This window comes from Kogia breviceps, chromosome 14 (genome assembly GCF_026419965.1).
Source record: "Kogia breviceps isolate mKogBre1 chromosome 14, mKogBre1 haplotype 1, whole genome shotgun sequence".
Taxonomy (NCBI): domain Eukaryota; kingdom Metazoa; phylum Chordata; class Mammalia; order Artiodactyla; family Physeteridae; genus Kogia; species Kogia breviceps.
Window position 1 is genome coordinate 90,085,818 of NC_081323.1, and position 13,645 is coordinate 90,099,462.

Below are 13,645 nucleotides of genomic sequence, written 5' to 3' on the forward strand. Positions count from 1 at the left end.
CACAGACACAGACTGGGCCTTCAGGAAGGCGGGCCCGCCCCGACCTCCCAGCCCACTCCGCTCCCTCCCTGCTCAGACGAAACCAACTCCAGTCCACCCCCCAGGGCCCTGTCCCCATCAGAGGGCAGGAGCACAGAGGAATGGATCAGAGGCACCTGGAGGCCACCCGGCCAATCTGCCCATTTTACAGATGAGGAAACAGAGGCCCGGAGCAGGGAAGGGGATAGTCCAAGGTCATCAGCAAGTTAGTGCCAGGGCCTGGGGGCAGGGTTTGCGTTTCTTTCCCCTTCGGCCTGCCCCCTCCCTAGCCCCACCCACCACCCTGGACCCACTGCTTTACACACCAACTTGAATGTGATCCAGTGGGGCAAACGTTTATCAAAGGCGCACGCTGGCTTTCCGTCCTCTCCCTGTAAAAGAAAAGAGTATGGACAATAACCAGCCTGGCAGCCTTGGTCGTTTGGCTTCACGTGGGGCAACAAGACGGCTTCTTATCGGGGGAAATAACTTCTTAAAATATTGAAAGAAAGGCTTTCAGAAATTGTACATGGATTAAGGTCTCATTTATTAAAGAACTAAACAAATGGTGCAAGACGTGGGTACAAGGCAGTTTTCAATATTTCTAACGAGGGCAGAAAGCCTCACTCCAGGAACAAAAAGATTGTAACATCGGAGCTTGACTAAACTCGGCAGAAAACAGTGACAAGCTAAACTCTCAATCTGTGCCCTGCCGGAATTCGGTCCAAAACCCGAGGACGTTCTTCGTGTTGCCCGGGTGACGTTAAATGAAAATACTCCTGCTGACATGAAACGCCAAAGCTCAGGGCACCCCTAGGCCACACAGCGGGCACCTGCCCCAGAGGGCACCGCCGGCCTCCCCGGGAAAGTGATGCTTTCACTTCTGAGCCTGGGCAGCAGGCATCTCGGAAATGATCTTCAAATGCTCCCTGGGAAGAGGATTTATGCCCTTTCCCGGTGAACCGCTCCCTGGACCCTTATGAACCGGGCTCCGTTTTAATGGTATGCATTCATTTCCCTCGGGAAAAATTCGAATTTCACGTAGTCTCAGGCTTTTGTTTCTGTAATAAAATATATGTGATTTTCAATGGGTTGCCTTTAACCTTTATATCCTATCCCTTCCCTCAACTTGGATAAACCCGGTTTATAAAAAATTCATTGTTCGCTACCTTTTTCTAGATACCTGGGTGCAGTAAAAGGTCATTTCTGTGTCCCGGGGCCCCCTGGTTAGAACTGTCTTATTTCCGTGCTGCCGCTTATTCAAGGGTCTTTGCGACCGCTAAGCGCACAGACACCTCGCCACACAGGCGACTGCCGGGCGTGCAGCCGTGCCGCAAGACCAGGTCGCACCCGCTGGGGGCAGAGAAAGGCCAGTGGCGAGGCTGGGGGTAACAAGCAGGGTCCACAAGCGCCAAGACTCTCTGTCCTCGGCTGCAGGGCTGCCGAGCTGAGGGAGATCTGCAGACAGCTGAGGCTGACCCCGGTCGCCGTGCTGGGCCTCGCTGCCTCTGCAGCTCTTGGGCCCGCTTAGGAATTTACGTCCTGTTACAGAAGGACCCAGCTTAAGTACCATCACAGCCTTTCTCCAGAGGCGGGATGGTGGCATTAAGGACCTCGCAGCCCTAACGGTTAGGGGAGTGGGCGGGTCAGTTTACATCGCCCCTCCCGGTCTTTCTGTTCCTTGCAAAAGCCTGGGCGTGGAGAGGCTGGAGCCACCGATCACACGAGGGCCTGTGCGCGGCGCACTGCCAGTGGATTCCAATGACCCATGAATGGAAGGAGACATCTATCAAGCGCCCCGTATGTGCCAGGCCCTAAACGAGGACCTTTTGCAAATGGGATGTCATCTAATCCTCCCCATTACTGAACAGGCAAGAATGGGTTTCTCCAAAAGCAACGAAGCACTGACACAGGCTACAACACAGACGAACCTCAAAGGCTGAGCGAGAGAAGCTGACGTGAAAGGCCACAGAACGTGAGCCTGTTTATAGGAAATGCCCAGGACGGGCAAACCCGTAGGAACAGAAAGTAGATGAGTGGTTTCCAGTGGGGAGGTCTAAATATTTTGTACTTCCCACTTAGGATTTCTTCTTTGACATACATTATTTAGAATTATTTTTTAAACTCCCAGATGCATGGGAAGTTGCTTTTACATTAATTTTTTTTTTTTTTTTTTTTTTGCCACATTGCATGGCTTGCAGGATCTTAGTTCTCTGACCAGCGACTGAACTCACAGCAGTGAAAGCATCGAGTCCCAGCCACTGGATGGCCAGGGAATTCCCAACGTTAACTTTTTTTTTTTAAATGGTGATTGCTTCAAGGAGAGGCACGTGACCCAGGCTGGTCTACGGAGATTCAATCCTGGGACTTTCACTGGGAATATGGGGAAAGGAAAGCTCCTGAGGTGTGGAGGCTGTTGATTCTCCCACAGCATGGGGGACAGCCCGTCTGAAAGTGGGGCCCGCATGCCCGCAGAGCTAAGAGGCGGAGAAAGACCTCATGCACCTCTCTGGGTCTTCTCAGCCCAGAGAAACGCCCGTCTGTTCTCCTTTTGGGGCAGAAGATGGTTTCACATCTGTGTCTGTCACCTACGCTTGAAAAAATCCTACGGATACAGCTTCCCTCACTCATTCCAAAATATCTATAATCTAAATGGCATAAAAGACCTGATGGCTGTGTCTCAGGCCTGCATCACAAATGTCATCTCCGACAACTGCTACCCAGCGCCTCTTAAAATACCGGCCAAGAGAAGCGACAGGGATTATCATTTATATAAATAAAGTGGTTCTGGGACTTCCCTGGCAGTCCAGTGGTTAGGACTTGGAGCTTTCACTGCCGTGGCCCTGGGTTCAGTCCCTGGTTGGGGAACTAGGATCCCGCAAGCCTCAAGGCTCGGCTAAAAAATTATTTCAAATTTAAAAAATAAAGTGGTTCCACCTATCACCATGTCTCACAAAAACTCAGAAGGACATTGCCTCTACGAGACTCAGGCAAACCCTGCCAAAGCCTTACCCATTCCAAGACTGTGATACCCAGGAGGTCCTTTTGGTCCAAGTTTTGGCTACCTGGGTAACTGCAGTCAGGAGGCTGCAGAGGAAAATAGATATTCTCAGAGCACAAAGAGTTTCACGAATGAATTCACCATTTACATAATTGGGCTCCACTCAAACATCCCTCCCTGCATAGCTCCAGAATCTATCTCTCTCTCTCTCTCTCTCTCTCACACACACACACACACACACACACACACACACACCACTGAAAGACCTGGAAATCATGTTGTGAGGCTGTGGAAGTACAGTGCAAATCAAGTCAAGTTGTAAATCTTATGAAAGATGCAAGATTTCAGTAAGTCCATAAATACTGAGGGCTGTTCAGATCTAGCCCAAAGCAGTTGGCAAGAGTGGGAGGGCCTGGCCGTGCAACTGAGGACCACGAACCCGAGAAGGTAATGACAGGCTGCTGCTCCCGCAAGAAGTGATTCCAGTATCAGAGAGAGGCTCTTGGGGAAATGGAGGGCGCTCTTGTATATTTTAATGCAACTGATTCTCTTTATAATGGAGCTGAGAAAATCACACGTGATGTGAAGGAGAATGTGGGAGCTATCACACAACTTGTTGGAAAAATTATGAGCCTGCCAAATCAACACTCCATTAATTCTTTGTTGGCTCTACAAATTATAATTGCATTCAGAACCTAAGTTTCCTTGAATACAAGACAAATTCAAAATATCCCCCCCTTTTTTTTCTTTCTCACGATAAATTCTCAAAATCTTTTTTGCCCCACCATTGACATCATTACTATTTGATTCCCATTTGAAGTGAATTCACTTAAGGGATCTTTCTTTCCAGGTCGATTTCTACCTTGCGCTGGCGAACGGTCAGTGGCAGGCAGTGAGCACCTCCTCCCCTATTGTAAGTGTGTGAGTTCCGCCCACACATCCACTTAGGCCACCAAGGAGCCTCCTCCCTGGACTGCCACCACCTCACCCGAGGACAGCCTTCGCACCTCCTTTCCTCCAAACTTAGTCTTTATCGAAGATCTAGACCAAAAACCAGCCAGGGTCATCAAAACATCATATCCACTCTGTTCTTCCAACATCTCTTTTATAAAAGTGATAAGCTCCTTTCAGACTTCGGGGGCTTTTTGGTTTTGTTTTTGTTTTTGGTGTGGGGAGGGTCAGATTTCTTGTACCAATCTGCCTTCAGAGAGAGAATGCATGAATTGGTGAATAAAAGTAAATGAACCTTTCAGAGGTTTCACGTGGCAATACATTGGCAATTGGCTTTTGGGGTGTGGGGGGGTGGATGTGTATTTAAATTTAGAACCAACAAAACTTTAGACTCTCCTGAAAAATTGATATGTTTCTTCCTTTTTGAGTATTGGGACCACGAAACTCGTAACTTTTCCGACTGTGAACTGGCTGCAAGAGAAAAACAAGTTTCCTCTTGATTTTTATGTCTATTTTGATAATGTTTTGTAGACTTGCCTTTTACTTTTAGGCCACCAGAAATCACTGTGGAATGAGCATGCTTCATCTGACTTAACTTGGATTGTACAAGGAGCCATTACATCGTGAGAAAAGGCGGTAAGGACATGAGGGGTCCCAAAGCTTCCTAAGGGGTTAAGTGACGTGGACAGACCAGGCTGGGGGTGGCGCAGAATGTGCCCTGACAGCTCTGTCAGGAGCCGGAGAGAAAGCCTTCCGAGTGCGCAGCTTTGAAGGGTGTTCATCCCCTCGGGAAGAGGCTCACGGCTCAAGTGACCGCAGTGTCAGACGAGACTCCCCGCCCTGCCAATACCACGGCCAGCATGGAGAAAGGGAAGACAGGTGGGGGGCTGGGGGACTCTCAGAATCCCTGGGAGGAACCAGGAATCATCCTGCTACACGGCAGCACTGTCCCTCGTCTTCCCCTTTACCCAGGCGTGCGAGTTGCCTTGCGAGACCAGTAATTAAGGGTAAAGGCCCGAAGCCCAGATCCAGCCCTTATCAGCTCTGTGACCTTGGGCAAGTTCTCTGAACCTGAACATCCTGTCTATAAAACCGGGATAATAACAACTCTACTTAAAGGGGATGTTAAGATTAAAGATTAAATGAGTTACTATAGAGAAAGCACTTAGGGGCTTCCCTGGTGGCGCAGTGGTTGGGAATCCGCCCGCCAGTGCAGGGGACACGGGTTCGAGCCCTGGTCGGGGAAGATCCCACATGCCGCGGAGCAACTAAGCCCATGCGCCACAACTACCGAGCCTGCGCTCTAGAACCCGTGAGCCACAACTACTGAGCCCGCGTGCTGCAACTACTGAAGCCCATGAGCCACAACTACTGAAGCCCACATGTCTAGAGCCCGTGCTCCACAACAAGAGAAGCCACCGCAATGAGAAGCCCGCACACTGCAACGAAGAGCAGCCCCCGCTTGCCGCAACTAGAGAAAGCCCGTGCACAGCAACAAAGACCCAACACAGCCCCGAATAGAAATAAATAAAATAAATAAATTTTTTTTAAAAAGCACTTAGAACAACGCCTGGCACATACTAAGTGCCAAATACATGTCAGCTATTCTTATTATGCCTTTGGACATGGGAGGATATCCCAGATGGGCTTCTGAGGGCAGAGGCCCCGGCACTGCCTAGAGCAGTTAAAAAGCCTTTGTTACCGTCAGGCAGGGGACGCTGACAAAGATTCTCTCCTACACCAAACTCTACTCCCTGAACTCTTTTTCAACCAGGCCTCCACTTTTTGGACTTCTGCATTTTCCAGTTTTAACAAGAACTGCCCCCCGCCATGCTCCATATCTGATACCCTCCCCGCCAGGTCCGATCAGTTCCTCATCTCCCACCGACCCCCAGGTGGTCTGATACCGCCCAGGCCTGCCTTCAGCGAGAATCCTGCTAGGTTTCTTTGGCTAGAAACCCCCAACCCCCTGACGTTTCCTCTCAGTAATTTCCCACCCACTGACCTAACGCTGCTCCTTGGCCGTAAATTCCCACTGGCCCCTGCGGTTTCAAGTGAAAAATGTCACCTGCCGTAACAGTAAACAAAGGATGTTGCAACCGACAAGCCATCCCGTTACAGCCCGCGGACGTTGCAGCCCGAGGGGACTCCTGAAGGTGGAAAGCAAAGGATACTGGCCCCAGAGAGCTGAGGTGCACATCAAAGGAATGATTTCAGTGAGCCCCGACTCTGGCATCTTCCCATACATAGAAAAGCACTCAATTCCTTAACTCGAGGTGTCTGGTTTTCTTTAACGAACAGTATCTTCTGCCGTTCCGACTACCCGGTGTTTGTTGTAAAAGCCCCTGCGCATCCTGGACCCTCCCTTACCTCTTCGGAACAGTCCCTGAGTTATCTGAGATGCCGTGTCCGGGCTTAAGTCCTCAGTTTTGTCCACCGAATAAAACATAACTCTCAGCTTTTAGGTCGTGCATTGTTTTTTCAGTCCACACGGTATTTGGGCATGAGCCCGGTGGGGCCCACAGAGCTCTCCTGTGCCCTATGTCAACGTCCTGAGTGGAATGTTTTCAGCGCTTTAACTGCCCTCCGGCCCTGCTTTTCTCTCTCAGCTCCCCCTGTGCTTCTGTGAGGGTCCTGGAGCCCACGGCCAAGGGGCCCGAGACCCCATTCCTGAGGTTCCCCAACCAAAGAGCTGCAGGGTCCCCGGCAGGAAGGCCCGAGGACCCCCTTCTGGAGAAGCTACAGGCCCCTTGACTGAGGGCCTGGAACCGAGGGGCCGAGGCCAGCAGGTTGGGTGGGGGGGGGGGGGTTCCGCTCCTTCCCGCTGACACGGCGCCGAGCCCGTCCCTGCCCGGCAGCACTGAATCCCGCAGCCCAGGGCCCGGAAGCCGCTGATGGGACCGGAAGCTGCCGATGAGACCGGAAGCCTCCGGCGGGACCGGAAGCCCTGGAGGCTGCACTTCCGGGGGGGCGGTGGAGCGAGCGCGCAGGCCTGCCGCTCGAAAGGCGGGGTTTGTCGGGGGGCGGGCCCGCATTGCCCACGTGCGTCACTTCCGGGCGCGGGGCGGTGAGCGCGGGCTGCGTGGCGGGCGGTGGAGCTGCTGGCGATACGGCAGGGCCGGACGGGGGCGGAGAGGGTGGGCGTCCCCGCGGGCCCCTCCGCCTTGGTGGGGGGGGTGGGGGTGCTGCTTCTCCCGTGGGACCGATGGTTTCCCCAAATACAGAAAACGAAACCTCAGTGGGCGGACTAGAGGGGCGACGCGGGCGCCGCCACCCGCTCCGCCGGGTTTCTGCAGCTGCGGCGCTTACTTCCCCCCCACCCGCGCGCGATGGCACGACTGAGGCCCCCAAGACTCAAATGAGAGGCGTTGGGATGCGCTGGGGGTCACAGTGATGCAGGACGGCGGGGTCCGACGCGTGGGGAAGGGGAGTCCTCACCTGCCTCCAGAGGCCAGTGTATTTTGACATCCCGCCTGTCCGTATATACGTATGTGTCTAGTCAAGGGATCCAGAAAGTTCCGGGCGAATGAAGCCTGTATGGATTAACAGGCACAGAGTTTTGAATGGGCCTACTTGTGTTTCTGTTTTAATGCCCAATCATTCTTATTCTTGGAGCCTCAAGGCTACCTGCCATTGATCGATTGACTCTTTTTTTTTTTTCTATCCTTTTAACATAAACTGAAGGTGCCATCGAGCAGTCCCAGCTATGGAAGGTAAGCCATTGGTGATATCGAAAGAGAAGACTGCAGTGGTGTGTGGGGTCCCCACCCAGGTGGTCTGTACAGCCTTCAGCACTCACATCCTGGTGGTGGTGACCCAGTTCGGGAAGATGGGTACCCTGGTCTCCCTGGAACCCAGCGATGTGACCAGTGACGTTGGCAAGCCCGTGCTGACCACCAAAGTCCTTCTTGGGCAGGACGAGGTAAAGTGGTTGGGAAGGGCTCTCCCCGTGCCTGTAATTTGTCTGTTCGGATGTGGAGCATCTGGTAGGCGAGACCCGCGCCCAGCCCGAGGCAGCATTTTCCGGAGCCTCCGTGCACGTGAGGGCATCCACCTGCCCTTGGTGGCTGCTGCTCCCGGACGAGTTGGTTCTGTAACGTAGGCCTCCCCTCATTTTGACCCGGTCATAGCACGCTATGGTGATGAGTGCCTACACCGCTCAGGAAAGATCACCTGTGACATTTGACAGGGTTTCCCTCTGCAGACCCACATGGGTCCTTCCAGAGTAAAGATAGCTGGAAGAGACAGGAGCCAGAAAGCACTGAGGAGACACATCTAATGATGCCCCTTCGCGGTGTGTTTATGACTGGAGTGTCTGGAGAGTCTCGGTGAATCTGAATCACTGTCGCTCTGGACTTACCGGGTGGTGCTTTAATGGTGGTGTGGGAAGCCCTTCTGGGTCCCCCAGGGGTACTCAGTGAAGGCATTAAGAAGAAAACAGGTTTCTTGCAGTTAAAGTGGTCTCTCCTTGCCTTCGCCAGCCTCTCATCCATGTCTTCGCAAAGAATCTGGTAGCGTTTGTGTCTCAGGAAGCTGGAAACAGAGCAGTCCTTCTTGCCCTAGCCGTGAAGGACAAGAGCATGGAGGGGGTGACGGCCTTGAAAGAGGAGATCCGGACGTGCCAGGTGTGGTGACCGTGGAGTAACCACCCCTGCTGTCCAGCAGGGCCACATGGCGACTCAGACACCCTCTCAAGGATTTGAAGACCCTCCCTTAGTCAGAAGGAGGGGCTTTATCTGGTTTTGGTCCTTGAAGCTGGAAGAAACATGCACGTCTCAGGCCGACTTTGGTTTGGGGGGCTGACGTCACCTGTGGAGGGAGGACGTGGAATGTGTCCTGGGGCGTTGTGAGTGGTCCTCCCTGGGTCCACACAGTTGCACATGTTTGAGAATTGATGGAACGAGTCATGGCCCTCAGCGTGCAGATGAATTGTTGGGGGCAATTTTTTTATTTATTAAAAATAAATGCGCATCCCCAAATACCTGACTGTCCTTAACAGCGCCGCCAAACGTCAGGCACACAGTGTATGTTCACTGCAGTGAGCCGCGGCAGGGAAGAAAACCTGTCTGGTGCAAACTCGGCCTGAGGTTCAGGAGCCACGGCCTTGCTGGCCCGCTCACCCTGCCCCTCTTCCCGTGACTTCTCCGAGCCTTCCGTGCCACAAACGCTGCTTGAGGCCTCACCGCGTGCTGGAACCCTAGCCGCTGGAGCCACGTCCTTGAAGGCTGGGGGCAGACGTGCATCACCCCACGGGCACAGGGTCAGCCATGGAGGGCCCACGTGGGGCAGACCAGGCAGCGCCCCGCTGCCCAGGGAAGGCTCCGTAGCGAGGGGATCCTGACGCAGGAGGAGGGTGTTTCTAGCAAAGGCCAGGAGGCGGGAGAAGCAGACTGTAGGGTGTTGGGGGCTGGCTGAACGTGAAGCCCGAGGGCTGGGGACAGGTGACCAGGGCCTTCTGTGTTTGCTGAGCCCTTGGGACTTGATCCTGACCTCTGCAAGGAGCCACTGAAGGCTGGGTTTGCCCTTTGGAGATATCCCAAGGGTTGGTGGAAGCACGAGGTGAGGCTTGGCTTCAGGACAGCGTATCTGCCACAGGAGACGGCCCATAGGTGCCCAGGCCTGGGACCCACCTGCGCTCCCTCATCCCTCCAGATGTGGTGACCTGGGTCACTGATTGTACCAGAGACCAGACCAGTAAATCTTTGTGCCGTTTGACTCTTAGTCTCGTGAGAAAATAGGGGCAGCAGGAGAGTTGAGGTGAGAGCCGGTGTCTGGAAGCAGAGACCAGCTGGGATCCTGAAACGGAGTGGGCAGCCAGGACCCCCTTCCGGGGAACACCGGCGGTGGATCTGGGAGTGCACACACCACCTGAGTCCTCATGACTGCCCCTAAGAGGCAGGTAGGCAGTGGAGAAAATTGAGTCTCAGCAGGACAGGGCAAGTCGCTCAGACCCCCAGGTGATCAGTGGTGGCCCCTGTTACTTGCACAGGCCCACGGTTGCCCGCCCAGAACATGGTGGGGCAACTGACGTATAATTGAAACCAGGGTCCCCAGCGCCTTCCCGAGTGGCACTTATTCAGAGCTGCCTGAGGCTATCTGGTAGCTATTAAAGAATACAGGGTGAGGGGCTTCCCTGGTGGCGCAGTGGTTGACAGTCCGCCTGCCAATGCAGGGGACATGGATTTGTGCCCTGGGTGGGGAAGATCCCATGTGCCGCGGAGTAGCTGGGCCCGTGAGCCATGGCCGCTGACCCTGAGAGGTCCAAGTACCACCAAAAAAAAAGACTACAGGCTGAGACCAAAGGCTTCCGTCACGAAGCCAGTGCCTCACTGCTCTGTTCTGCCTTATAAATCAAGACATGCGACTCGTATGAAAAGGCATTTGGCCCTTTGCTTTCCGCGTTGCTCTGCTCCCAGCTGCTATAATTCAGGAGGAGAGATACATTCTCCAATAAAGAGGTCTAGAAAGCCGCAGTTTCCGCAGACAGAGCTGTTGGCTTTGTGGAAATTGTTATCCTTTAGATGGAAAGGCTGCATATGGTGCTTACCCGGCGATCAAACTGTAATTACAACTTCCAGCAATTTATGGCCCAATGTAAATAATGAACGTGGGGCTGATTTGCCAGCCCCTGCGGCATGAACTGGTGCACGAGTTTCCCTTTTTCAAGGCCATGCCCTTGGACCAACGCGTTATGATTCATCCGACACGGTTTCCTGCTGAGCTACAAGTAGAGAACCCCAAGTTCCCCTCCCTCTAGCTCCCTTTTCGTAAGTGGACATGGGCCTGCGGCTACAGTTCAGAGTCAAGGGCCAGTGGGTACCCTTGGCGGACAAGAGAGGCCAGGAGGGCGGCCGCCCGCACTTACCAGTCTGAGTAGCTTATCCAGGGTGTGACAGAGCCCTGGATCCACCTGAAGCAATTATGACAAATAACCCACGGAATAAAGCGGTGACCGCAGGGCGCAGCTGGATAAACTGGCATAGGCTGCTTTGTTTAGCGCCTTGGAGTGAAAGCGGACGTCAGGAGCGGGTGCCCGGTAGCTGGCGGGTGACGGCCCGATGGATCAGAACGCATTCAGAGCAGGCAGAGGCATTGTCGTCGGGGTTTCCTAATCACAGCGGGAAGCAGAGGGCAGCCTGTGGGGACTCGTAAATTCCAGGACTGTGGGGAGCCGGGGGGGGGGGGGGGGCGCCGGAGCGCGGTGGGGGGAGTGAACGGGCAGGAGGGCGCTCCCCGATGTAGGGCATCAAGGGGCGAAGGGGCCAGAGAAAGGAAAATGGAGCAGCGTGAACGGGCCGGGGAGGCGGTCGGACATCCCAGCTCCGTGCGCGGCAGATGCTGCATCACCCTGTTTAAGCCTCGCTGCACCTCTGAAGTGGGCGTGGGACACCCCCCCACCCCACCCCACCTACACAGATGGGCCAGGGAGATGCAGCCCCCAGAGCCACACCTGGTCAGTGGTCCAGACGAGATCCACGCCTGGATGTTGGAGACTCGACAGCCAGCTGGACGGTGGGTGGGAGGGACGGCTGGTCCCAAATCTGGGCAGGGCGTGGCGGGTGGTGTGGCTGGGCTACCTGGGCAGGTAGGACCGGCCCGGCAGGGCGGGCGGGGCAGGCAGCAGGAAGGGGTTTTCTGGGTCTGGGGCAAGGCCAGCGCTTTGCCAGGAGCAATCGTATCAGACTGACCCAGGCTGCTGTGAGGAGGGACGGCAGAGACCTGAAGGCCCGGCGGTGGGGTCAGACCACCCTGGTTACCCCCTCAGGCCTGGAGACCTGCGGCAGAGCTGCCCCAGGGGACTGGCCGGACGGCGAGGGAGCCCCCGGGGAGGTGAGCCGTGCGTGTGTGCCCGTATGTACACGTGCGTGTGCCCGTGTGTACATGTGTGCCCGTATGTACACGTGTGTGTGCCCGTATGTACACGTGTGTGCTCGTGTACACACGTGCGTGCCTGCGTGTACACGTGTGTGTGTATGCACGCGCACCCAGCAGAGAGGTGTGGCACCCAGGCTGGGGCCCCGCGCAGCCTTGGAGAGAAGCGCCCACACCCTGAAATTCTAAGACTCACAGCTGCTCCGTCCCCACCCCATCTCTACGCCAGAGGCCGTGCCCCCTGCCAGGCCCCAGGATGCCACCTGATGACCAAAACGGGCCTCAGGCCAGCCCAGCCGGGCCAGGCCCAGGTCGGCACCCCTGCCCCAGGTCCTCATGGAAGTGTGCCCCCCAGGGCTGGGGCAGCTCGCTCTGGGGAAGCGGGCAGCTACGGACAAGCCCCGGGCAGTCGCAGGCTCTCCCTGGGGACCGAGGCAACAGGCCTGGGGAGGGGCTCGGCCTGGCATGGGCAGGACAGAGGGCGGGAGGCCCACAGGACGAAGACAGAAAGCCTCTGAGGTCCCGTGTGGGTCCCGCTGGGCTGCAGGGAAGGGCTGGCTGGCCCAGCCGACCAGAAGTGGAGGAAGACCACCCACGTGCTCGAGGCTGGCGGGACCCCACGCCCAGCCCCCAGCGCCAGCAGCCTGTGGGAGGAGTGGGCAAAGCCTCCCGAGTCCCCGCTCTTACCAGGGCTGACCTGCCGCACACAGCCGGCCGTCACCCGCGGAAACTGACGCTCGGAGAGGCCCACGGTTGGCCCCAAGTCACAGACACGGTGAGAGGCCGGGACCCTGGCCTCGTGTTGGACCCAGCGCCCTGCTCCTGCCCGGCTTTGGGGCCCAGTGTCCTGCCCAGAGGGGACAGCACCTTGGACACGGGGAGGCACAGCTTCCCAAATTGCCCCCAGACTAGAGCTGGAAGGACCCTCAGCCCCCCGGCCCATGAGGCCCAGAGGCAGGGGAGGAGGGGCTCCGGGGTCCCCAGGCTGGCGCCCACGGGCTGCAGGGGTGTGCTGCGGGCCTCTGCAGTCACCCCGGCCGAGGCCGTGGGGGCATCAGCTGAGGCAGTGGCCACTGTGCGGGCCGCCGCCAAAGCCCATCTGGCGCTCGCTGGTGGGCCGGCCGGGAGAAGGGGGCGTGTCAGGACCCCGTCCTCCAGCCCCCCCTCTGCCGGCCCAGAGCGGGCAGCTCAGAGCTGGAAGGGCCTGGCTCGGGAAAGGCGGGAGGGGGGAGCCTGACCCCGTGGGAGAGAGCCGCGTGCCACCGGAAACGGCAGGCCCGCCCAGAAGGGGGGCTGGCCCAGCAGGGGAGCCTGGAAGGAGGTTCGGTGCCACGCTGAGGCCATTAGGTCCCTGGGGTGACGGGCAGGCGTCGGGAGGGGGGCGCTGAGGCCTGTGAGTGGCCCGAGGCTCCTCGGCCACCCCGCCGCTGGGCCGGGAGCTGCCCGGGGCCCAGTCACCTGGTCACGGTACACAGTGGCCAGAGGTGCCCGCCACCCGCGCCCGGGTGGGCAGCTCTGTCCCGCGAGAGGCTTGGTCGGCGTCCAGCCTTGGGCAGGGAGGGCAGGCCCGGCCGGCCAGGCTGCCTCTCCCGCGTGGGTGCCGGCCCTGGGAGCAGCCGCCAGGGGTGGCGCCTCGTGCGGCCAGAGAGCCCCATGGGTGGCCGCAGGGTCAGCCTCTCCGCGGCCCCCCCCAGGACCGGGGTGCCGAGGCCCTCGCTCCCCCAGACCCGGTACCTGCGTCAGTCGCGCCCTCTAAGCCGGTGAAGCGCACCCTACCCACCCCGGGCCCCTGCCGACCCTCGG

At 56.8% G+C, this 13,645-nt stretch overlaps 2 protein-coding genes across 4 annotated transcripts in view; one reads left to right on the forward strand and one right to left on the reverse strand.

Annotated features, from left to right (window-relative positions):
* Positions 1-7,005, reverse strand: part of LOC131741549 (uncharacterized) — a 56,628-nt gene extending 49,623 nt beyond the window's left edge. The window contains exons 1-4 of the mRNA XM_067013712.1: positions 6,656-7,005; positions 6,341-6,356; positions 3,031-3,105; positions 345-410 (exon numbers count right to left, since the gene is read on the reverse strand). Coding sequence (XP_066869813.1) covers positions 345-410; positions 3,031-3,105; positions 6,341-6,356; positions 6,656-7,005 — 507 coding nt within the window. The remainder of the gene's footprint in view (positions 1-344; positions 411-3,030; positions 3,106-6,340; positions 6,357-6,655) is intronic.
* Positions 6,991-8,949, forward strand: PSMG3 (proteasome assembly chaperone 3). Of its 3 annotated transcripts, none has more exons than XM_059038580.2 (3): positions 6,991-7,037; positions 7,655-7,892; positions 8,452-8,949. In XM_059038580.2, exons 2-3 carry the CDS (start codon positions 7,677-7,679, stop codon positions 8,602-8,604), a joined length of 369 nt encoding a protein of 122 aa, XP_058894563.1. In that variant the 5' UTR covers positions 6,991-7,037; positions 7,655-7,676; the 3' UTR covers positions 8,605-8,949. The 3 variants fall into 3 exon arrangements, with proteins under 3 accessions (XP_058894563.1, XP_058894564.1, XP_058894561.1); XM_059038581.2 differs by having other exon boundaries at positions 7,021-7,107; XM_059038578.2 differs by lacking the exon at positions 6,991-7,037 and adding an exon at positions 7,040-7,457.
* The last annotated feature ends 4,696 nt before the right edge of the window (positions 8,950-13,645 follow it).

Coding starts and splice junctions, on each gene's coding strand:
- PSMG3 (XM_059038580.2), top strand. CDS start 7,677: ATGGAAGGTAAGCCATTGGTGATATCGAAAGAGAAGACTGCAGTGGTG. Junction 7,893..8,451: donor TCCTTCTTGGGCAGGACGAG/GTAAAGTGGTTG, acceptor TGCCTTCGCCAG/CCTCTCATCCATGTCTTCGC.